Source organism: Trichosurus vulpecula, chromosome 2, assembly GCF_011100635.1.
Source record: "Trichosurus vulpecula isolate mTriVul1 chromosome 2, mTriVul1.pri, whole genome shotgun sequence".
In the NCBI taxonomy this organism is placed as follows: Eukaryota; Metazoa; Chordata; class Mammalia; order Diprotodontia; family Phalangeridae; genus Trichosurus; species Trichosurus vulpecula.
Window position 1 is genome coordinate 262,779,803 of NC_050574.1, and position 26,354 is coordinate 262,806,156.

The 26,354-nt window shown below is 38.0% G+C and overlaps 2 protein-coding genes across 2 annotated transcripts in view; one reads left to right on the top strand and one right to left on the bottom strand.

Moving 5' to 3' along the window:
• Positions 1-1,936, bottom strand: part of TYW5 (tRNA-yW synthesizing protein 5) — a 29,404-nt gene extending 27,468 nt beyond the window's left edge. Inside the window, exon 1 of the mRNA XM_036742535.1 lies at positions 1,803-1,936. Within this exon, the coding sequence (XP_036598430.1) occupies positions 1,803-1,877 (75 nt within the window). The 5' untranslated portion in view covers positions 1,878-1,936. The remainder of the gene's footprint in view (positions 1-1,802) is intronic.
• A 245-nt stretch (positions 1,937-2,181) lies between these two features.
• MAIP1 (matrix AAA peptidase interacting protein 1) lies at positions 2,182-15,961 on the top strand. Its single transcript, XM_036747733.1, has 5 exons — positions 2,182-2,697; positions 4,837-4,908; positions 5,913-6,039; positions 12,514-12,661; positions 15,700-15,961. The coding sequence occupies exons 1-5, from the start codon at positions 2,215-2,217 to the stop codon at positions 15,776-15,778; spliced, it is 909 nt and encodes a 302-aa protein (XP_036603628.1). The 5' UTR covers positions 2,182-2,214; the 3' UTR covers positions 15,779-15,961.
• Positions 15,962-26,354: the final 10,393 nt, after the last annotated feature.

Below are 26,354 nucleotides of genomic sequence, written 5' to 3' on the forward strand. Positions count from 1 at the left end.
TGATCTAGTTATATTGGCCACTAACAAAACATGTCATGTCTACACTCCTTATCTTTGCACCAGTTGCTTCCAATCCTGGAATGCACCCCTCCTTTAATCTTTCAAAATCCCTATTTTCCTCCAAGATTTAAGAGCTAACTCCTTCATGAATTTTTTTTCCTGGTATCCCTGGCTACTAGGACTCCCCTTCCCAAAACTACTTGTATTCATTTTGTATTTATTCATATGTATACATGTTGTCTTCCTAATTAGAATATATGGGCAAGAATTGTTCTTTTTTTTTAAACTTCTATTCCCCAAGGCTTAGCACCATGCCTGGTTACATAGTAAGTGCTTAATAAACGCTTTCTGATGTAAGCACATGTGCTTCACTAACTTAAATATGCATATGGGTCCTGAAGATGTCAATCAACAAGCATTTATTTGTCTTTGTTAAGTGGCAGGCCCTGTATCAAGCCTTGGGAATACAAAAAAGGGAGAAAACACTGATCCTGCTTATAAGGAACTCATATTCTAATTGGGGAGACAATTTATAAGACACAGTAAATGAAAAGTAATTTTGCAGTAAGGCACCATGAAAGTGGTGAGGGGAAGAGGATGAATTATCTCTGTTCAGTCATTTCAGGCTCTTTGTGACCTCATTTTTGGGGGGGAAGTTTTCTTGGCAAAGATATTGGAGTGGTTTGCCATGTCCTTCTCCAGCTCATTTTCCAGATGAGGAACTGAGGCACACAGGGTTAAGTGACTTGCCCAGGTTCACTCAGCTAGCAAGCGTCTGAAGTCAAATTTGAACTCATGACAACGGGTCCTCCAGATTCCAACCCCAGTGCTCTACCCACTGGGCCACCTAGCTGCCTGAATTAGTCCTACCTGAGCAACAGAAGCTGAGCTCCCTTACTACATGAGATACAGAAACTGACTATCAGATAAAAGTAACAATTAGCATGTATATAGAACTTTAAGGTGGGCAGAGTGCTTTAGAAATACCTAATTTTATCCTCACCATAACCTTGGGAGTTAGGTACTGTTATTATTCCCACTTTATAGATAAGGAAACTGAGGCAGACAGCAGTTATAGAACTTGCCCAGGGTCACACAGCTACGATGTGTAGGAGGCAGGATTTTAACTAGGGTCTTCCCGACTCCAAGTCCATTGCACTACCCTGAGCACATTAGTTGTGGCCAGTAAGAACTTCGCAAGCCCTCAGGAAGGTCCAAGTGAGCCCAAAGATGAGCTCCTGCGGGTGGAACAGAACATGCGCAGAAGAGTGGGTAACAATGCGAGAAGGCTGCAGAGCGCCCTCCCCGCCGCCAGGGGGAGCCGGAGCAGCCGCGACTACACTGGAGCCGCAAGCTTCAGGCCGGGAAACGTGGGGGTCGAGAGCTGACATTTCTACAGCGCTTTATGGTCTGCAAAGTACTTTACACATATTAACTCATTTTAGCTTCACGACAACCCTGTATGGCAGGTGGTATTTTATTTCCCAGCTTACAAGTAAGAGAAATGAGGAGCGGAGAAGTTAAGTGCTTTGCCCAGCCACAAAGTCCCATTCGAACCCCTAACACTCAATCCACCACATCAGAGTGTGGCACTCGAACTATGTCACACCTAGAAAGCGAGGATGCTTCTTGATAATTACGTAATTAGTTCGTTAACAGAGGCGCCGAAAGGGGCTGCCCGAGTCACTCAAGCCCCTGGCATCTTTCCCCCACGGGAGGGAGGATACGAGCCCAGGTAGGACATGGAGGGGTAAAGTCAGTGGCTCTTTCCTGAGCCCCACGCGCGCAGCTGGCGTCCTCACCTGCGGATAAATGCGCTGCAGAAACTCTTCGCGCGTGACGCCCTCGAGCTGAGGAACTGGGATGCGCCTTGCCATGGCACCTGAGTGCCGGGTTCTCAGGTTTCGCCTCCACTTCCCTTCTGGCTTCAGGCTATTTCCGGTCCTTGCGGTCCGCCCGGAAACAATTGGCAAAAGAGAAGGGCCGCGTGCCTGTCGGCCAGTCTCCAGAGAGAGGGGTCGGCAGCCGGCGAAGGCTGAATTGAAAAAGAGGTTCTGTCACCGCTGCCGTGGCGGCGGCTGCGAGGAGGCGAGGCCGTGAATGGCCTGACCTCTCCGGAAGCAAAAGTGACAGACCCGGTTTGACGCTCGCGAGTTTACCGCCCGGCCCGCTTTTGCTGTTGCACCGGGCCGGTTGAGGTGAAAGGCCAGCAACATGGCGCTGGCCATTCAGCTACCCCGCTCTGTGATCGCCAGGCTGCTGACTGGGAGAGCCGCCCGCCCGGCCCTGCTCGGGCCGGCGGAGACTTTGCCACCCTTCCCCGGCTACTGCTGCCGCTGCCGCCTCAGCCTCAGCTCCTGGGCTGCCCCCGGGGCTGGCTGGGCCCGGGCAGCGGCTGCCCCCCGCCTCAGCCGCCGCCGCCCCCTTCTGAGCCCTGCCCAGCGCCCGGCAGCCGCCGCTCCCGCTGCCTTCATCCTCCCCGGCCCCGGCCCCTGCCTCTCGCCTCCCGAGCGGAGCTACAGCAGCACCGAGGAGCCGCAACCGCAGCCACAGCCGCCGCGCCAGCAGACCAGGGTGATGTACCTGGGGCTGTTCAACCCCGTCGTGTGGCTCCGCACCCGCGTCTACGCCTTCCTCATCTGGGCCTATTTCGACCAGGAGTTCAGTATCACCGAGTTCACCGAGGGAGCGAAACAGGTTTGTCCCCTCTCCACCTCTCTGGGGTCTCCCTCCTTTGCAGCCCAAGGTCTCGGGGCCTAAGGCGGCGGGGGGGGTCCCTATATCCTATCAGCGCCAGCGTTTGGATTTATAGTGGAGGACCTGCCTCCAAATTTGTCTTTTACTTACCAATTACCTCGTGTGATCTTGGGGCGAATCACTCAGCTTCACACAGCTAGTCTCAGTTTGCTCATTTGTATCACGAAGGAGTTGAACAGATCTATGAGAACCCCTCCAACTCCAAATTCTTTGATCTCACGTAGTATTCTTTAATGAGAGCCACCTGGATTCGGGGATCAGATGAAGCTTTTGTAAAGGTTACTCATTATTTCAGGAGCAGTTTCTGGTGTTTGTCCTCCCTCTCTCTCCTGCTTTCTTGCCAAGTCATTGTTATGTTGGGTAACACTTTGGTAATGCCTTGAATGAGCCTATGGCTTTAAGACAGGTGGCTTCGTTAAGTATTACTTCTTTTGTTCATCATTCATGACGTGAGCAGACAGACTAACTTAGGGACACTAAATATAAGAATTTGTCAGTCTTCTTTGTAGTAGCTATATTGTAAAGTGTTTTACAGAATTTAAATCCTTCACATTCTTGAAACAGTAAATAAGTGATTTGGTAATTTGTTATGCTCTGTCCTGTCAATTCAAAAAGTTGTTTTCCGTCTATCTTCAATCAGTAAACATTTCTAGGTCTGTGCTAAGTTCTAGGAATAAAATATACAAAGGCAAAACAAGTCCTTGTCCTGGAAGTGCTTACAGGCTAAAAGAGGAGATGACACATTCACATGAATATATGTGTCATATATGTGTGTGTGTCGTATATGTGTATAATAGATTTAATGTTAAATCATAGCTAAAGCTGAATGATACCTGAGTGATCATAGAATACAATAGTTTAATTTTTTCAGAAGAGGACCTGGTTTCAAATCCCAGCCCTGAAATTTACTGTTTTTGTGGCCCTGGGAAAGTCAGTTCTCTTCTCTGGCCTTTATGTTAATATCTCCTGATACAGGGATTAGAAATCTTTTGGATGTCATAAGTGCCATAGCTCTTTAACCCTGGTGGGGCCAAAGAGTGACTCTTATTGCCACAGGTTAGCCTCTGACTTAGTCAGGAGGCATGGAAACTGGAGGAAGACAAAAGATGTTTAGAGATAACTGGTAAAGAAAGGAAGAGAAACCTAAATGATACTTAGTGATGTCTCTAACAGACTACCCTTCGCAAAAGTTGGCAGAGAATACTGAGATTCAAGAGAGCAGGTTCTAGTCACTCTTGCTGTATAACTTGTGAGTAAGTCTTATAAACCTTCATATAATATTTTTTGTGAAGGAACTATGGCTTGAGGTCTCAAAGTTAGCTGACTAGTAGCAGCGCTGGAAGAAAAATCCAATTCTCCTGTCTTCCCAGCAGTTGTCCTTTCTACTAAAGCTACTTCCCTCAGGTTTATACATATTTGACAAAATTGTGTTATATAGTCAAGGCAGGGTGATTCTGTCATCTTCATGAAGAAAAATGTATGTGAGGATCATATAACTAATATATCCATATTTAGGAATTAAGATGAACATCTAGAATATATGTAGTGCTATGCTAGGATACAAAAAAGTATCATTCCTTCAAGAAGCTTATAGTTGATCCAGGAAGATAAGACACATACATGAAAAGTTGCCAAAAAAAAAAAAAAGGCCCAGAATTGTGATTTCATTGGTGTAAGCAACTTCCTCTACCAATCCCTGGCACATAGTAGTTCCTAAATTACTGCTTATTCCCTCCCCTCCCCACTAAAGCATGTGGAAATGGACAAACCCTTGGCATATGTGGAGGGAAGACTAGATGATCTCTTTTCCAGATCTCTGATTCACTGCGAAAGTCTTACTACCGTTTGCATCCTTTTCAAATGGGAGTACCACTAACAACTTTTCTCAGCCCCTATTTTTCATTCTATGAGTAAAACTTTGAGAGAAATATATGACAGCATAGTTTTGATCCAATTCCTACTGTAAAATCTCATGTCATATTTCTACAGTGTGTATTGTTTATACTTGTGTATAAGGCAAAAGCCTCTTTTCATGATATTATGAAATATCTAATCTTTTCTTTTTCTTTTTTGATAAAGGCTTTTACTCATGTATCTAAGCTGCTTTCTCAGTGTAAATTTGATCTTCTGGAAGAGCTTGTCACCAAGGAGGTAAAATAATCATTTCCCTTATTCTTTAAAAAGAAACTAATACATTGATCTTGTGTTAAGCTCCTAATTTTATATATTTGAAGTATAACAAAATATTCTTTGTGAACACTCACAAAGAATGCTGTACATTTTACAACCAATAAATACCTACTATTTATATATACTGGCAGCCAGATAGTGGTGGGATAGAGTGCTGGACTTGAGGAGTTGGAAAGACAGCTCATATCCTACCTTAGCACTAGCTATGTGACCCCAGTCAGGTCCCTTAACCTCTCTTAGTCTCAGTTTCCTCACCTATAAAATGTGGATAATCATAATACCTTTCTTATAGGATCATCGTGAGGATCAAGTGAGAACAAAAGTAAAGTGCTTTGCAAACCTTAAAGCAATTTATAAACGTTAGTTATTATTTTTATAAGTGTCAAAGCAGTGAACTCTTGACTTTTCAACACATATGATGTATCAATGATCTTATCAATGTGCTTCCTTTCTCCATTAATAAAGTTAACAAGTCATCCATACCTTCTCATCCTATGTAGCTCTTGTCCATATCTTCCCATAAATCTTCCACAGGGGTTCCACTCAGCATATTGGCGTGGCTCCTTGAGATCTCTGAATATTATCTGGGTACTGGTGTAGTTTGTAGGCTGTGTATCTATTATTCCTCAATCTGATTACATGACTGGCTCATCTCCATATCTTTTGATTATATCTTTGATGTTGCTTCCTTGCGATTACATAAAACAAAGGTGAAGGTAGCTAAATTGTAATATAGTTGAAGATAAACTGACATGTTTAAATAGCCCATTACAGCTTTAGGTCAAGAATGATCTGCCTAAATGTTTAGAAACTTTCCAGCCTACTTCCAGAAGGATTGTCCAGTACAGTAATTAAACTTAAAAATGAGAAAGAATTTTTTTTTTGCCAAGTACTACTTAGTTTTTGAAATAATATTTTAATTGGCAAACTCAGTAAAGCTATTGATTTGATTCTTCCAAACCCAGGTACTCCAAGTGTTGAAGGAAAAAGTTGCTTCACTGCCTGACAACTATAAGACTGCACTTGCTGCTGAATTAGATGAAATTGTATACACTGCAACAGGTGACATCTCCATTTACTATGATGATAAAGGTATGAATTGACATATATGTCTGAATTTAATCTAAATTATTCAGTGAGAAAAATGAATCAGCATTTGAGCAGATAATTCCAAAATTATTATCTGCATTGCTTTCAGATAATTTTCTTGTGTCTCTTTGATGTTATAGGAACTAATAATACTGAAATAATAAATCTATTCTGTGAAAACCCAACTCAGAAGGAACCATAAAACTAATACTACCCATCTGCTTAGTACTTTTCCTTGTTACCTATCCTCTTTATGCTAGTTAAAGACTTTTATCACATCTCAAGTTGATGAAAAGCATCAACTTGAGATGTGTTGCCTTCTTTTTGAATTCACTATATTCTTGATTCATAATTTGGCTTGAGTTTCAAAGAAGTAAATATGAGTTAGGTTTTAAAAGTTTCTAGCCATGAGTGGAGCTGGGTTTGGATAAAGGGGAAAGGAAGAGGAAAAAAATTAAAGTACATGGTATCAGTCAAAGACTGATAAATAGTATCACCTACTCTGGTTACTCAAGAAGAATTTTAAAACAAGATTAGTTTCAGAGCTCGATTGGCTTCGACTATAGTATATCTGGGTAAAATGGTAAAGTTTTATTTTTTGTTATGAATTTAACAAACATGAGCATTCTAATACACAACAAATAAAGAATATTGCATATGAAACTATAAATGTCAGCTAATGTGAAGTTGTTTCTTTATTAAGTGGATATTTAATTTAACCATAGTAGAACAAATTGCCTTATTTGTGGCCACTTTGGAGCTTCTGATTTTTTTTCACATTTTTTAAGGTCTTGTAAATATCCTCTTCACTTATTTTTTCTTTTCTATCATTCCCATATGGAAGGCTTCCCTTATAACTTTAGTATAGTGACGCAAAATAAATCAGTACCATAGCCACATCTGAAGATGTCCATCTCATTTTGCATATCAAGTGCACCAACATTTAGTGGTAAAGTTTTTATAAGTTCTTTATCAACTTTTCATAGTTTATTATCCATTTTATTCAGTTGCTTAATTATGTAGTTCTCCGTGAGAATATGATTTATTTCTAGCATGTCTTAATGAAATTTCATTTCTAAATTTCAGTATTCTGACTTTTTGGACTTTTGATGTTCTGCCTGAGGTTAACCTTTGGAGTCTCTTTGATGCCTAAAAAGACAAAATTTAATTAACTTGACAGAATTTTTTTTTTGACAGAATTTTTTTATATTCCATGCTATTCTTTTTAACCTGCACATATGAATTTGAATAATGTACTCTGTTCTTAAAAAGCTTTTTTTAAGTGACCAATTTAATTTCAAGCAAACCATTTAAATTAGTATCTGCCTAAATGTCTATAATAAAAGGAAATAGGCAGTACAAAACATCCCACCTATGTAATGATATGGTTTCTAATAACTTCACTCATCCAGACATAGACACAAATATGTGTAAACCAGAGAGGCTTCCTGTTTATCTGAAATAGATGTCACAAAATTCCAAAACAATGAAGTCCATTCTCTTGTCTTATAAGCAATCAGACACTTAGTTAAAATCTATTAACTTATACTTCCTGGTGCATAATGATTGAGAACTGAGGGAAAGGCCCAGCCCCACCCCTTCTGAGGCCTGAGTTACCAGACCAGATATCAAAATGACCAGAGCCTTGAGCAGTAGGTCTGACCTAGGACCAAATGCTTTTGATGGTTTTTTCTATTTTAACTACAAACCTCCTAGACATTCTTTCATTATCTGACTTCTATGATGTTGTGCTCCTCTGATTTTCTATATGTCTGACTATTCCTTCTTAGCTATCTTGGCAAAATCATCATGAACCTCCTTCCCTGTTACTGTGAGATTCTGCCAGGAATCCTTTCTGAACCTTCTTCTCTTTATACTTTTCCCTTAGTTGTCTAATCTGCACATAATATTTTTTAAGTCTATGAAGGTGACTCCTTAATCTATGTGTCCAACTGTAATCTCTCCCCTGAAAGCCAGTCAGGTATCACTAACTTGTGTGTTTGTACCTTTCTTGGATATACCATAGTCATATTACACTCATGTTCAAAATATAATTTACCTTCTTCACTCTGATGGAAACCCACCTTGCCTATGAACTTACCAGTTTTTATCGAAGGTACCACCATTCTCATCCTTACCCCGAGTAACCCATGTCATAATCTCAGGACATCCTTGTCTTTTTTCTCTACTTCACTATACTTATCCAATTAATCGCCAGAATTGTCCAACGTATCTACAACATCTTTTAAATATGTCTCCTGTTCTCTCACACAGGCATTACTCTAGTTCAGGCCCTCATCACCGTTCATCTAGAATACTGTAATTTCCTCTTTAATTGGCCGTTTTCATTCCAGGTCCTCCTCTGTCCAACCTATCCTCCACACAGCTGACAAAATAATTTTCCTAAGACACAAGTCTGACCTTGTCATTCCCCATACTCAAAAACTTTTAATGACTCCCCTTTTTATTCTATGATAAAACAAAAACTCCTTGAGCTGATTTTTAAAGCCCTCCTAGTTCTTCTTCCTGTCTACCTTTCCAGCCTTATTTTAGACAATTCCCCTTGTGAATTCTAATTTCTAGCCAAACTGGATTACTAGCTGTTTTGTTGTTGTCGTCGTCTTTGTATTGCCAACGCCTAGTAGAGTGCTTCACATTTGGTAGCAGCTTAAATTGCTGACTTAACTGACAGTCCATTAACTATTATCTTGCAAACAATTCTAATAAACATATTTATCTGGTTTCCTAGCTGACCGGAAATTAGAAAGACTAACAGTATTGTTAAAGAAAACAGTGCAGATACTCTTACAACTAAGGAAGATTGAAAAATAAAACCCACTACAACACAGCTAGAAAAGCATAGCAATATGAGGCATTTTGTATAGGAGCAAACAGCTCAACAATAGCCTGAGGATGTTGCTGTATTGCCACACAGAATAATCATGGATGTTAATGATGATGATCTAGAGAAGATGGTTATCTTTTATATGATCTGTTGGAAGTTTTTTTGTGAATAGTAAAACGTATTTTATTAACAGAAATTACTGATAGATGTCACTGGTTTTCTTTTTCTAAAAATTAAATTTTATTTTCAGCTCTGAATTCTCTCCTTCCATCTCCCCCTCTCTGACATCAAGAAAAGCAAAACCTATTGCAAACATGTATAGTCAAGCAAAACAAATTCCTGCATTAATCTTGTTTAAAAAATTCCAGCAGCAACATATTCCTCAGTCTTTTCTCTGAGTCTGTCACTTCTGTTTCTGGAGGTGGGTAGCATATGTCATGAGGCCTCTGGAGTTGTGGTTGATCATTGTGTTCATCAGAGTTCCTAGGTCTTTCAGAATTGTTTGTCTTTACAGTGTCATTGTTATTTTATATATTGTTCTCCTGGTTATGATCACTTCACTGTTCATGCATACAAGTCTTCCCAGTTTTCTCTGAAACCATCCCCTTCATCATTTCTTACAGCACAATAGTATGCCATCCTAATCATATACCATAACTTGTTCAGCCACTTACCAGTCGTTGGATACCCCCTCAATTTCTAATTCTTTGCCACCACAAAAAGACCTGCTAAAAATATTTTGTATACATGGGTCTTTTTCCTTTTTCTTTGAAGTATAGACATAGTAGCAGTATTGCTGGGTCAAAGGGTATGCACAGTTCAATAGCTTTTTGGACATAGTTCCAAATTTCTTTCCAAAGTGGCTGTACCAGAATGTGCCCATTTTCCCACAACCTCTCTAAAATTTGTTATTTTTCTTTATGTGTCATCTTAGCCGATTTGATAAGTATGAGGGAGTACTTCAAAAGTTGTCTTAATTTGCACTTCTCTTATTGGTGATTTAGGGCATTTTTTCGTTTGGCTATTGATACTTGGGCAACTAGGTGGTGTAGTGGCTAGAGTGCCAGTTCTGGAGTCAGGAAGAGACTCGTCTTCTTGAGTTCAAATCTGGCTTCAAACACTTAATAGGTATATGACCCTGAACAAGTCACGTGCTCCTGTTTGCCTTGGTTTCTCATCTGTCTGATAGTCTGGAGAAGGAAATGGCAAACCATCCGGTATCTTTGCCAAGAAAACCCCAAATGGGGTCACAAAGAGACAGACACAGTGGAACTGAATTGATAATTGAGATTTCTCCCTCTGAAAACTGCCTCTTCTTATCCTTAGACTATTTATAAATTAGGGAATGGTTCTATTCTTATAAGTTTCAGTAAGTTCCTTATATGTCTTTTAAATAAGACCATTATCAGAGAAACTTGATATAAAGATTTTTTTCCCCCAGTTTATTGTTTTTCTGATTTTGATGCATTAGTTTTGTTTATGCAAAAAATTAATTTTACATAATCAAAATTGTCTACTTTACCTCCTATGAACCTCTCTGTATCTTGTCTGGTCATAAATTCTTCTTCTATCCATATATCTGATAGGCATTCCTTCTGTGGTTTTCTAATTTATGATATCTTCTTTAAGAAGATCTTTAAGAAGAAAGAAAAACATATAATGCATTTCAGAAAGATTTTCTTTTTATAATTATTTTAAAATTTGCATAGTTGTATTGCTCAAAAATATTTATAAATGGTGCCTCATTCTTCAATTTTAGATAATAATGATAACTCATTTATCTAATTATAAAACGTTTCCTTCAAAATAACTCTGTGGTAAGTATAAACTGATATTTATATAGTGCTTTAATGATTGCATAGCACTTTACAAACAATTGTGCCATTTGAACAGCACAATAGGCCTTCGAGAGATAACTAGCATCCCCATTTTGCAGATCAGAAAATTGAGGCACAGAAAGATTACAAGGCACAAGTGATTTGCTAGTAATCACAGCTATTGTCAGAGGCAAGATTTAAACGAAGTTCTTTCTGACTCCAACTTCAGCATTCTATCAGCCATTCCATGCTGCGTCTATTATTCTCATTTTTCATTTGAGGAAACTGAGGCCCAGAGGAGTTAAGTGACTTTCCCAAGATTCTACAGGTAGTACTCAGTAGAGGCAGAACTTGAACCCAGGTCTTCTAATTCCAAGTCAGTATTTTTTCCAGTTTAGTTATGAAAATGAGTTACTGTACTATATTTTCAAGTTGAAAAGAAGGCCTATAAGAAGTCAGACAGTAAGCCAGTTTGAATTTAAATAAATGGTGCCCTGCTTTGTAATCCAAAATAGATTGTTCTTTTTATTTTTTTCCCCCTCTTGCAGTCATTTTTGCATGTTGAATTTCATTGAATTAAATGTTAAATTACATTGTTTTGGGAATCCATGTATATTGAGTAAATTGAGAATATGGTTGCAAAAACTTTGTGATGATTTGTATTAAAAATTTAGTAATTTGCATATCTGATACATAAGGTCATTACATTGGTAAAAGTGATTTTTTTAATGGATTACAATTTTTAAGACAATCTGAAGGATTAGTTTGTTCTTACCTGTTGGCTTCTGAATTAAATGGAAACAACACTCCATGGGAGTGCTTTCCCCAGAAACACCATTATGACCTCCCTGATGAAACTCTAAGTGGAACCAAAATATTCCAGGTTCAGCTGGTGGATCACAATAGAGAAACTAAGCAACATTCCATCTTGCGTGATCATGATGATTTGATATTTACTTCTTCCTACTTTTCAAAGGAGGACTACCATACAGTTTCTGTTGGCTTGGGAGTAAGACTGATTTTTGAGACTCTTTAATGTTTTTTTTTCTCTACAACCAGGTTCATTCTTTTTTTTTTTTTTTTGCATACCTTTGATGTACCTTTTGACTTGCCATTGCATAAAAATCCTATTTTCTTTTACTATATGTGACTGTCTATAGTACTATTTCTATACACATCACAAATTCAGGTTAGCAGGAATATGAAAAAAGAGAGTCTTCTGAATTTATTAATCTCCAGCCCCTCTACAAGTACACACGTGCACGTGCACACACATACACACAAACATACACACACAGAGTTTGCAGTTATTGTGTATTTGTCATGTTAACATACCTGCTAAAGTACATTAAGCAAATAATATTTTCACCATGGATGTTCCCAGTTGTTACCCTGCTATTTTTAATTAATATGCTGTACTTAATGTTTATTAGGTACAGCAAAGTAAACTAGCTTAGATTAGTCTCCTTTATTTGTCAGTTTGGGGCTACCACGTTTTCATATTCGGTTTCTTCTAAAGTCATCTTGTTGACAAAACTTTATATTTACTCTAGTCTCTGGTCTATAGTAATCGTGGTAATCTGGAGAGATAGCTTTAATTTATTTTTAGAAAAATGGTATCATGGCTCTTAAGGAACATTTACTAGAATTATATTCTTTTTACTGTTCTTCACTGGTTTTTTTCTTATATATCAAAGCTGTGTAACATTTACCAATAACAAATATAAATACTGACAATAACTTGTAAAATCTTGAATGTTCAGCTTATTGAATATTGTGTATTTGATGTATTTTTGTTTGGTTTTTCTCCTCCAGGAAGGAAATTTGTTCACATCCTGATGTGCTTTTGGTATCTAACCAGTGCCAAACTCCCTGATGAGACGTTAAGTGGAACCAAAATATTCCAAGTTCAGCTAGGGGATCAGAATGTAGAAACTAAACAGCTTCTTAGTGCAAACTATGAGTAAGTCTCCTGAGATTTCTTTGTTTCTTCTTTCTCTTGAGAGTGGAGAAATTGATACCAAGGAGTGAAACCTAGATGGGATTTTCAGAATGAAACATTTTGAAATTTTGCAAATAATTTGTGAAAGGGTCAGGGAAAAGAAATACTAGCTGAAGAATGAAGGTTTGATTTCATAAATTAAAAAGGTAGCAATGGTCTTGAAATTTAGTCAAGTTGACAAATGGACAGTGAAATGCTTGAAGAGACCAATCAACACTGGGTCCTTACGCTAACCGGTCTTAGAATGTCAATACCACAATTCATAGTTATCAAAATGTATTATTTCTTAAAATTTTAGCATTGTATGCACAAGACTACGGAATATTTGCATTAAAAAATCTTATAAAGCGCCCTCCAGAAATGGCCAATGGAGATGTTTCCAGAGCTAAGAAAGTAGTTGTGACTTTATTGACCTTATTTGTTTTTGCCTTCATTTTATTTATTTCATCCCTTATAAAGAAAGAATAAAAGAGAAAGGGGAAAAAAACTATTGAACAATACAACCAACACATCAGCCACACCTGACAGGATATCCATGTCCTGTATCTACAGCTCCCCACCTGCAAAGAAGGGAGACACGTTCATTTTTCTCATTCCTTTGTCAGCAACTACCTTGTTGACAATTCTTCTTAAAAGAATTTGTATTCTCCATTTCTCTTTCTTTGAGGTTTGCTTTCTTTTCAGATACCAAAAAGACATTTTACATTTTAAATAAAATTTTTCCTTTGATTATAGTTAGAGCGCGTAGCATTTCTTAGTAAAAAGCACGTCATTTTTTATAGTCTCCACTCTTATTTTTTGGGTTTTTTTGTTTGTTTTTGTTTTTTTGCTTTTTGGCAGGGCAGTTGGGGTTAAGTGACTTGCCCAAGGTCACACAGCTAATAAATGTGTCACATGTCTGAGGCCAGATTTGAACTCAGGTGCTCCTGACTCCAGGGCTGGTGCTCTACTCACTGCACCACCTGGCTGCCCCTAGTCTCCACTCTTTATTGGCTTTGAAACATTGTTAATGTCAGTATTGATGGTTTATTTTATAGTAAAGTTGTGATAATATGAACAGGTGTAATTCCTATGTAGTTGGCAAAATTTAGATGGAAATGTGAGGCTAGATCACTGACTTGTGTCATGCTGCTGGGACCAGTTCAATTTAACAAATGATTATTTAAGTGCCAAGTAGGTACAGAGTCCTGTCATCACTGCCTAGATATAGGGAGTATTTCCTTGGGTATTAAGAAGCAAAGAGAATCTGCTTGTATTTGAATGAATGTGAGAAAAATCTTCTAATAGTGCCAAAAGCAGCAGTATATAAAGACATTCATTTGATTGTAAACTCTAAGGTAATCTACGTATCAGCTGAAATTTTTAATTGCCTGGAGAGGATTTGCCATTATTTAGGGCAGTGTTCTCCAGAGTTGGGACCTGACCTCAACGAGTGTAGGATGAGAGAGTGGAAGATTGGTTACATCCCACTATCCTGACATACTCTGTTGTAGGACTTTCCTCCAACACAACAGTACACCCACCTTGTCTTCCACCTCCTCCTATAGACAAACTCTCAATTTTCCTAATTTAGAAGATAAAGCAAGAAATGTTGCAGGGTCAGAGAGGTCATCTCCCTAGGGAAGTTGTAACCACTACAGTCAATATACCCAGACCCTCAGTAAGGGCTCCACAGGTACTAATAGCTCTAGTCAGCCACTCCTCAGAGGGTAGACCCTGCATTCTGGATCAGCGACATGTGAGTATGATTCCTGGCATCCTCACTTTTCCTTTTGGGCGAATGTTACACCCAAATTTTGGATCGAGTATTTACAAGTTGAACTAGCATGAGTGGGTTGTGCTCTGAAGTGTTGCTCTTATTCCATCCAATTCAAACCTTCCAAACTTCCCATTTACTTTAGAGGGTACCACAATCCTTCTAGTTACCCAGGTTCCTTCTCACTCCACATATCTAATCAGTTAACAGATGTTCTTTCTACTTCCATGGCATTTCTTGTTTCTGTCTCCTCCCTATTCATGTAAACACCCCCAGCCCCCTCAGTTCAAGCTCTATCACCTCTTGCCTATACTATGGCAATAGCTTCTTAATTGATCTTCCTGCCTTAAGGCTGTCCCTATTACATAACATCTTCCACCCAGCTACCAAAATGATTTTCCTAAAGCACAGATTTGTCCATGTGCTTCTCCCACTCATTAAACTCCATTTTCTCCTAAATAGCAAGTGTTATCTCATCTTTTAATTTCTAAGGCTCCTTTTTGTGTGTTTCATAATGTACATAATGATTAGTGCCTGTAGTACATGTATATGAATTATAAATAAGTAAATATACACATTGGAGCTGTGTGCTTTTACAGAAAGAGAAGTGTGTGATCAAAAGAGTTTGGAGACCAGTGGTATAGAATAATAGCTGATTTTATTTTATAAGAATGACTTAAAAGTGTGAAAATTAAGTTCTTCCACCTTAACACTTGAAATGCCCTCAATAAACCTAAACTGCGTATAGTGAAATGCCCGCCAATTTAAAGATAGGAATGAGGAAAAGTTAATTAAAATTTTAATTGATTGACTAGGAGGAGCAACTAACTTTACATGAACTAACTTTCAGATTTCTAAAACATCTCTGTCTGCTATATATTTTTATGTATGGCCACTACTTGCATAGATACATAATTAAGAAAGTGCTGTTTTATCAGGTTATGCTGAGGCATGTTAAATAATGAAATATCTTAATTTTAATTTGGCTCACCACCAGAAAATACACATTTAAAATTTGAACATACCCTTGAGTTATATGATTATGTATTTGGTTGGTGATTTGGTAAATTAAATGTTTTGTTGAGGTGGAAGTTCCTTGTTTTGGTTTATATTTAACATTAGAAAGATATTTGGTAATTAGCTGGTTGTTTAAAAAGTATACAGTAATTATAAATTATATAATTACCCAAGTTTTATATGGATTGATTTTATCATGAGTTCATTATGCTATCTTTTCTTTTAGATTTCAGAGAGAGTTTACACAAGGAGTGAAACCTGACTGGACGATTGCAAGGGTGGAACATTCAAAATTATTAGAATAATCATCTTTCTCTTGGAAAATCAGGTTTTGGACTTTTAAGAACTGCTGTGACAAACTAAAAATAGAACTTTTTGGATCACTTGTTCTCCACATAATCTATTCTGTGGATTAATTTTGTATTACTTTGAAATATTTACAGTATCTTGGTGTTACACAATAAAAAAAATTTTGCAGATCTTTACCACCTAATATAAAATACTTTTTTAAAAATAGACTTTTTGATGTTGTAAATGATCACTACACATATGCCATCAGGCATGGATTTCATTGCCCTTTAAAAGAGGTAATTATAGAGGGATTATAAAATCCTAAAGACTTAGATATTTGGTGCTTAACTCACTTATAGTATTTAATCAGGTCAATTAAAAGGTTTTGTTTTTTTTTAAAGCCATAAATGAAATTTATCTCTTGAAAGGGCTAGCTTTGCTGAGAAAGTCACACAAACTGTGATTTTGAACCAACTGAGTATTTTCCCTGGTTATTCTCCCCTCTCCTTTGTTCTCTCTCTTGCCTCCACTCTTTTTTTAAAGACTCAGTGACCTTGTCTCACTCAGGCTGGAAGTGCAGGGCCTACTCATGAGTCTGATCCCATTGCTTTCAGTTCACTTTCCAACCTGAGCCAGTTCACCTAAAGGCAAGCCCCTTTGGAGCTCACAGTATTGGTTGATAGACTTGGTGTGGATAACCAGTCAGCTTTAGCCTACTGTAACTCAGAACTCTAGCTTCCCCCAGTAGCAGGGACTACAGGTGTATGCCACCACTAGCCCTGTGCCAATTGCTTAGTTTTCTTACTCAAAATTCCTTTGTCATTTTCATAAATATTTGATCGATTTGCCTTTCATATTTTTCCCAGGTTATTTTGTGCTACATAGATGAAATAAAACTGTCAGTAGAAAACCAAGAACTCCAAGTTTTGTCTCATTTCAAGGAACTTTTAAGTGGCTGTTTGCATGTAATGTGGTAGACACCATTCAAAACAACTTAGCCCCTGTAATAATTAAAACCAAATTCTCAACTTGGTGGTGAGTAGCACTCAGTTGTGTCTACTGTGCTTTCCCTGGTTATCCTTTCCATAGTTGGGTTGTTGAATACCAATACTTCAGAGTAACATAATGACACATAATGCTTACATATGGCTTGTTTTTATAGCATTTTAAAAATCCAGTAAAAAAACCTGGGAGAATTTTCTTCTTACATGGACTTCACTGTTGTCTTCTATTCAGAAAAATCCTTAAACTCTCAAAATGACTTGCTTCTATCCTTGAAATTATCATAACACTTTTTAAACAACAAAAAAAATCAAATGGAAATTTTGTTTTTATCTGAAGCTTCTTGGTTGCATTCCTCAGAGAAATAAAGCATGATAATCAGTGCCCCTTTAAAAAATAAATGGAAAACGACAAAACAACCATTGATAAGATTTGATGCTAATATGTGTTTGCATTTATTTTCAGTTTTAGGCCCGGTTTAGTTTACTATTTTTTCACTTGTATAACACGTAAAGCCCAAAAATACCTTGCTAAAAATTTGTTGCATGGTCAGCTGGTTCTGAATCTAATAACATTGGTGCCTTAAAGAAATTTCATAGTTGTAAATTACTTCCGTTGTCATCAGCATGCATTTGAGACAGACAGAAAAGGTATTCAGATTAGCCAGAATTTTTCTCCACTGTGGTCAGTCCGTAAATGTTCATTATGCATGTACTCTTTGGTGAGCGCTGTGCTAGGTTCTGCAGGAGGTGGAAAAGAAACAGGAAAGTTTTCCCGGCTAACTTCATGTTGTAATAACATCGTTAATGTATAACTTATAACATTGTTCCTATGGAACTAACTATTCCCTGAAACATTGTTTCTTATGGAATTAGTCGAAACCATTAAATGAAGAGGACGTTTAAATGACACGGTCTGGTTTAGAGAGATAAGGCTAACACACAAAACTATAAATAAGCCATTTAAGACAGTGTATAACTAAGTGCCAAACTGCTGCAGGCTCAGTGTTGTAGGAATTAGGAAGTGGGAAATCAGTAAGAGCTAGCATGATTTTCTTTCCTCTCTGCTTTCAGCCCATCCTTTAAGACCCATCTCCTTTATGAAAGCCTCCCTGCTAATCCTAGCCCTTTAGAGAAGCATAATGATAGTGAAAAGAGCAAAAGTCTAGGAATCAGGGAACTTGGATTTACACAGTCATGATTGGGAGCAAGCAAGCCACTTAATCTCTCTGAGCATCAGTTTCCTTGTCTGTAAAAATGGAGATAATATTAGCACAAAAAAAAAACCTTAAAGGAAGGCCTCCACTGCTTTGTTTAAGATTTTCAACATGGATAAGCATTGCATGGGATGAGAGGGTATTTGATGGTGGAGATACGACTGGAGGAAAAGCCCACATCATTGGGATACGAGGGATCATCTGCAGAAGCAACAGTACTTGCATTACCTACCTCACAGGGTTGTTGTGAAGAAAATGCTTTGTAAACCCAAGCTTTATACAAATGTGAGTCCTTACTAATAAAGACTTTATATCAATTCTTCTAGACTTTTAGGTCTATATGACAATATTCTCCTGTTTGAAATTTAAAAAATCAGGTATTCTGCCAACATGCCACCTGTTTCTTTTTTGCAAACAGCAGTCATGTTGTACACTGTGGCCACAGGTGAATCAAGGACCTGCTGTCTAGTGGCTAGCTGTGGTGGTTTTACCCATTTTTTCTCATAAAACAATGCCATGACTTTTTCTTTTATTTTTTTTTTGGTTGCGTGATTTTGAATATGGTAAGAGAGAGACGATCTTAAATTGTGTCTCTAGTTCCAGAAGCTTTTTTTGGGGGGAGGGGGGGGCGGTGGAAGGCAATAGAATATTTAGACTTGCTTCAAAATTACCTTGGATCTTAGGAGAAAGAGATATAGGGTTTCTTAGCCACCACTGTAAATAAGTGCATTAAAATATAGTATATAAAGAAAAATCACTAAGGATTTCAAGGAAACCGAAACAAACTAAGAAGTAGGGATACTTAGTTTTGCATACATAAATGTGAAATTGTCTATATCTACTTTCATTCTTTCCCCCTTTTAAAGTATAATTTTTAAAAACATTAATTCAAAACCTGTAATTATTTCAAAATCAAGAGTCATAAAGAGAGATGAATATCTAGCTTTGTACTATATTTGGTCCAAATATATAGGTTATCCTTTAACGTACATTGTATCTTCAAAATGAGATTGTTTTAAAAGAAAAGGAAATATATGGACATACCCTGAAAAACAACCAATTATAGGCTGCAGTCAAGTTTTGTACAAGGCAGATTTGAAGAGAATAGCCTATATTCAGACTGTTGTGTTACATTTGAGAAGAATGACTTGACAAGTCTTGCTACAATACCAGCATGCTCTAACTGCTTTCTCTTTTCCTGACTTAGTTCTGTTCCCATTGCCCTTGCAAAGTCCTAAATTTGAGATTAACTCAGCCAGCTTGAACCTGGCTGGCTTTGTTGATGAGAAACAATATTGGAAAATTTTGAATGTTATTGGGGGAAGGTATCATGTAGGGGAATCAAGGTGGTACAGTAGATAGAGTGCCAGACCTGGAGTCAGGAAGAGTCATCTTCCTGAATTCAAATCTGGCCTCAGATACTTACTAGCTATGTGACCCCGGGCAAATCACTTAACCCTGATTGCCTCAGTTTTCTCATCTGTAAAATAATCTGGAGAAAGAAATAGCAAACCACTCCAGTATTTTTGCCTAGAAAACCCCGAATGGACTCTGGAAGAATTGGACATGACTGATAAAGGACTTAATTACAACAATTCCCATGCAATTTATGGGTATTTAAGACACACCCACCAAAACTTGCCTTTATTTTCACTTCTTTTGAATCATCAGCTAAAGCAATGAAATGCAAATTGTGGCAAGTAAAATGTCACAAAGGTAAACTGAGGCACATTTTCTCTGAGTAATAGTTTTTTTAACAGTGATGTGTCTAGCTGTTAATAAAGTGGATCAGACTGGTCCCCTCAATCAGGTCAGTGACCAAGATGAGAAGGAAAAAATTTTTCTTTATTGAGACAGAAAAAGAGGAGTTCTGGGTAGTTGGGGAATGTCACAGTTCCCCGAAGCTGGGAAAGATGAGTTATCCTTCAGGTGTGGGTGATTATGCCTCTGACAATTAAGAAATGTTAATTACTTTATGGGCCTCAGCTGCCTTTAGTAATCTTGACTAGAATATCAGAACCATTCCAGTCAGAACCAACATTTTAGTCACTCCCTTGGGGGAGATCAAACCACCCCTAATTTTACAAGGAGAGACAAGAAGAATCACCCCTTGCAGAGGGCCTCATCCTAAACTGATACCTACTTACAGGTAGTAAAACAGAAGTCCCAGGTTAAACTGGTTAGCAACGATCACACCATTCCCTCTTACCCATGCCTTTAAGTCAGTTCAGACTAGGAGAGACCCCATTTTTGAGCTAAACTGAGAAATGGGGCTTTGACAAAATGTGGAATAGGTTCAATTACAGAGTAGAATCAATTATTAAATGATACACCGTAATTTTAATTTCCTCATTACCCTTGACTGCTCACCCTCGATGACACCAAATATTCAGGTACTGAATTTTATCCTTCCTTTTTCTCATTTCAGTTCCATTCTCCACTCACACAACTGCCACCTTTGTTCTGACCCACATTACCTGCTGTTTGGACTATTGATATAGTTCCTAATTGGTTCCCCTGTCTTAGGTCTCTCCAGCCATTCTCCATTCAGCTGCCAAAGTGATTTTCTTAAAGTGCAAGTCTGATTGTGCCACTCTCCTCAGTTTACCCCAGTGGTTCCTTTTGCATCTAAGATCAAATGCAAACTCCCAACCCTACACAACCTGGATCCATCTCCTCTTTCCAGCCTTATTATAAATTACTCCCCTTTTCACACTCTGTGGTCTGGCTGAACTGACCTTGCAGTTCCTCACACACAATACTCCATCTCCTATCCCTGTACAGTCTCTCACCTCACACTTCTGCCTCTTAGAATCCCTAGTTTTCTTTGAAGTTCAGCTCAAACACGACCACCTCCTACATGAAGCCTTTCCTGATGTGTACATCACAAGCTGCAGATAGTTTCCCCCACCCATTTTTGTATATTTCTGTTCATTTTGTCTCCCCTATGGAATGTACATTTTTGGCCAGGGATTGTTTAATTTTTTCTTTGTATCTAGCACCTAGCACAATGCTTGATAAAGATTATTAGGCATATAAATGCTTGTTGGTTTGATTGGTTGATTTCTAAATATATAGTTGAGGGACATGGAAGTAATAGAATATTTAAGTTGTTGAGTTTTGGATTTTCTGAGTTCATACAATTTAGTACTGGACCTTTTAAATCATTTAGTTCTCATTTTTGGACTAAGAGGGCAAAATTCAGAAAAGTAAGGTGACTTGACACAATTTACATTATGGTAAATCTAACTGTATGAAAGGATAATGTTTTTCTTTATATACTGAGGAGAGAACAAGAGAACTTTTTAAGTTATAGCCTAAGAAAGGTTGGATATAAGGAAGAATTTTTTGCCATTGAATTTTCACTCTAAAATGGACAAGACAAAGAGGGTATGGACTTGCCTAAAATATTTACAAGCTTTCTCTGCCATAACTTATGCCAATTTCCTCTTCTGAAGTCATAGCACTTATCTATATTTCCCTTTAGCCTCTCTTGTATCATCTGTAGTTTTTATTATTAACTATATTATAGATTTATGTCTTGTCTCTCTAAGTAGATCATAAGTTCCTAGAGAGCAAGGTCTGGTTCTTTTGTTTCTTTTACTTTGTTTTATAATACTGTGCCATGTATTTTGTAAGTACTCATATGCTTGAGGGAGAGATTGGGATGTACTAAATAATATTGAAAGTTCCTTTCTAGAGACACTATCAAGCCAAGTACTAGGGCTTATTGCTGGAAGATGAAAATAACATCATCTCAGATACAAGGATGAACCTCAACCTTAATATCATAAGGCCCCTTATCTTTAAAAAGAGCAGATTGAATTAGGTGATCTTGTCTCTTCCAGCTTCAGCAGTAGTTACATTTTTATAAATTACATTTTTGTAAATTAAATTATTCCGTTCTAACCATGCCTCCTCCAAAACCCCGAAAGAGGTAAATTAATATAAAAGAGCATCTTATTAATGGGATCAGTTTTTTGTCTTTTCAGTCTGTTGAGGCAGAAATTTGAAGTGCCGCTTTATTTTAAGAATCCCTTTGTTTTTCCTTTCTCTGACTTGGTTGTTTATCTCTCCCTGTTTCCTCAGTCCAATATCTCTTCCATCTCTTTAATGCATAAAACAAACAATAACCACTTTTAATTGCATACATATTACCTGGAGACTAAACGATGAATTTTTTAAAATTCCATTCACTGATTTCTTCTAGGTTGAAATTCTGTCCTTGACCCTTGAAGGAGAGGGATTCTAAAACCCATATTTGGAATTTAATCAATCAAGCATTTATTAAGCACCTACTATATGCCAGCCACTATAGTAGGCAATGGGTATACAGTGACAAAAATGAAATGGCCCTTGACCTTAAGGAATTAATGTTCTATTAAGATGATATGATGTGGAATCTAGGTCCCCACATGCTGTCTCAGTCTCTCCGTTATAATTTATACATTTGCATTCATCGTAGCTAGGATCCAACTACCATCCAGAATAGACAAATTTTCGTGGATTTGACAGCGAGATATCACAGGAATGTCAGCATCAAGGGTTGTGTCGAGACGAGCTCAGCAACTGGCTGGCAGATGGGGTTTTTCAGTTGTTTATCAGCCTTGTCAGACTTCTTGACCCCATTTGGGGTTTTCCATTGGCAAAGATACTGAAGTAGTTTACCATTTCTTTCTGCAGCTCATTTTACAAATGAGGGAACGGAGGCAAAGAGGATTAAGTGATTTTCCCAGTTCACATAGCTAGTAAATGTCTGAGGCCAGATTTGAACCCAGGTCTTTCTGACTCCACACCCAGCGTGCTAGCCACTGAGCCACCTTGCTGCTCTTAGCTCGAATTTTAGCCATTCCTTTCTGACCTCTCCTTTCCTGAAAAAATATGCAAGAGAGATGACTGAGTAAATAAATGCCCAAAAGGTGAGCCAATGACCCTGCAAGGAACCCCAACTTCTATTTACTTGGTAATGCCTCATTAAATATGACTTTCTGCACTCAGTGGATTATTCATTAAATCATGGTGGCTGGCTCTTTGTTTATACTTTTGTTCCTAATGTACAAGGCAAAACACTTCTTTGGCCTTTTCCTGCTCTTCTAATCACTGTGTAGCAAATTTATTCCCTCAAGTCCCCTTAGTCAGGACAGAATATACCCATCAGTCTCCTGGGTACCATTACTCGGACAGTCTATTTAATAACTATGATTAGACTACAGTCTGTGAAGAACTGAAACTTCTACCTTTTTCCAAGGACAAAAAGAGCAGGGCCAACTGACTTGCCAAAGCTCTCCATGTACATCATCAGGATTTGCCTAACCCTTTTGGTACTGCTAAAAGCCAACAGACGGAGCTCTAGTTGTATGTATGAAAGTTGGCACTTTTACTTCAGATCAGAATGATGAGTTAATAAGCATTTATTAAACAGTTATTATGTGCCAGCCACTAGGCTAAATGCTGGGGATACAAAGAAAGGCAAAAACAGTTCTTGTCCTCAAGGAATTTAAATTTGGATGGGGAAGACAAGCAATTACGTACATACAAGATTATATATACATAAATATATGCACACATATACATATATGTATACATATATCTGAATATGTATATATGCATATATACATACATAGTAAATTGGAGGTAATTCCAAAGGAAATAGACTAACATTAATAGAGACTGAGGAAACCTTCTTGGCAGAAGGAAATGGATTTTAGCTGGGACTTGAAAGAAGCCAGGAAGCAGAGATGAGGATTGAGGGATTCCAGGAGTAAGGGACAGCCAGTGAAAATGCACAGAATTTGGAGATGGAGTGTCTTGTATGAAGTACATAACAAGGAGGCCAGTGTCGTTAGATCATAGACTACATGGAGAGGAGTAAAGTGTGAGAAGATTGGAAAGGTAGGAGGTGACTAAGTTGTGAAGGGCTTTAAAATCCAAGCAGAGGAACTTTTCCATAATAGAGAATTGTTGTGTATTTTAGAGAAATAATGCCTTTTTAAAATCCAGTCCATTTGATGGATGGTCTGATTTGCTTCTTTTGAATTAATACACATACTAAAGTGGTATTATTTAAGCATTCAGTTTTGTTAATGAAAAAAAAATTCTCTGCAAACATAAGAGCCCAAAAAGGAATCTCAGAGGCCCGGGAATTATCCCCTTGACATCAAGAGCAGAAAAGGTAGATAAAAGGAGAAGGAAAAGCATGGAATTTCAAGTAGTGAGAAAAAGGAGAAAATACATTTTTTTCTGTTGTATAGACAAGAACAAAAGTATACAGACTAAGAAGGGAGACGAGGTAGTGATTTCCATGAACAGAAGGATCATCGAAAATTCGTAAGTATGGTGGAGTGCTTCTTGAAAAACAAATACTTTAATCCAAGTAATTTCTAGGATCCATTGCTTTAAATTGGCTGAGTATTTGGGTGTGAAAAACCTATTGGCCAGTAGGTGTCCTCCTTCTCCAAAAAAAACAAAACCCAAAAAAACAACAAAAACCAAAAACCCTAACCTCTTGCACAGAATGAATTGCCCCAAGAATCAAACCAAGAATTGTTAGGATGTTTTAAATGTTAAACTCAGGCTATAGAAGATTCCAAGGATGGTCCCTAACTGGTTTCCAGGACAAAGAGATTGCCTTCAAGGGACTTCTTGTACCTAACATCTTTCATCTTGGGCTTGACTCTTTTGCCTTTCAATCTCTTCAGGTGACATAAACATGCTGCATTTGAGATCGAAACTATTAACCCTAATGTCTGGCAGTGCCCAAGAATCACACCCTCAATATCAAACAACTTAGTTTCATGTGGTTTGAATTATGTCAGCTGTCCTGCTGTTTATTTCACTTTTATAGTTCTCATTTTTGGAATTGTCTTAGCATCGAGTCCCATTTTTGTCTTCCATTTTGTTTGCTATTGGCTTATTATTTTCAGTTTTCAGGAATCTTTTTATATTTCCAGGCCTTTTTCACTGTTGAGCATTAAAGTTTATACACAGTAGAGCATACAACCTTTGCTGCAGGAATTTGAGGGAAATAAATACTAGAAATCTCCCAACTGGGAACCCCTCCAATACTGTGATGATAACAAAGGCTGCATATAGAATGAATTAGTGTGACCTAGTGAAAAAAGTGCTGACCTTGAACTTGAGTTCAAGTCCAACTTCAAGCCATCATTAGCTGTATGACTACTGGTAATTCACTGAGCTTCTCCAAGGCTCAGGCACTTCTCAGAAACCCTGTTATTTATCTCTGCTTTGGGGGAGTGAGTCCCACACCATTGAAATTACAGGTCATTGACAGGTACCTAGGGTATATGCAACAGCTAGTATATCTCTTCTGTCTTCCTTATTTTCCTTTCCCTTCACCTCTTCTCTTAGCAGAAAGAAGTGGGTATTAGAGACGGGTGAGTTGAAGAAGTCTGACAATTGCAGCCTTCCAAATTGGTCCTGATATCTTTATTTAGGCACCGTCTGCCTACAGCACACGTGTCAAAAATAACCTAGCTGAAGATTTTTCAGTGGCCCATGAGCTTCCCCCAGGGACCTTAACAAAATTGCAAATTAGGCAAAAGTTTATCTTTGAACCTTTCTCTCAACTGTTTTGCCAAGGAGAAACACACCCACCAAGAAACATAAAAGTATTGAAGACCATGCATGAATAAACTATATAGTCAGCATGGGCAGAGTGGAGGAGAAGGGGAAGGAAATAAGCATTTATATAACACCTACTATGTTCCAGGCACTGTGCAAACATTATCTCATTTGATCTTCACAACAACCCTTCGAGGTAGGTGCTGTTATTATCCCCATTTTACAGCTGTGGAAATAGGCAAATGGAAGTTAACTTGCTCACGGCCACACATCTAGTAAATGTTTGAGGCTGGAGTTCTGAACCTTTTGTGTCACAGACTCCTTTGGAAATCTAGTGAAGCCTAAAAACTTCTTCTTAGAATAATGTTTTTTAAATAACTGAAGGAAATGCCGAATTTCAATTAGTGTTTACGGGAAATAAAGATGTAATTTTTTTTTCCCTATCCATGTTCACAGGGCCTCTGAAATCTATTCATGTACTTCAAACAAGGACCCTAGTTTAAGAACCCTTGACTTAGACCCTTGTCTTCCCTCCACGTGGGGTTCAGTACTCCCAGAATACCCAAGAAGTGTTCACTTGCTTACATAGGTACAACTTATACCATGACTATTCAAAGTTGGAAATAATAATCTTCAATGGCAGTTCTGTTTTATTTCAGTACTTTCTAAATAATTCCATTACTATGGACCAACATGGTACTACTGACAGAGAATTCAGGGACTTCTGCCAAGTCAGCAACGTGAACACCAAACCACATCCTGCCATTGGTCACGTTGAATAGATAACTTCC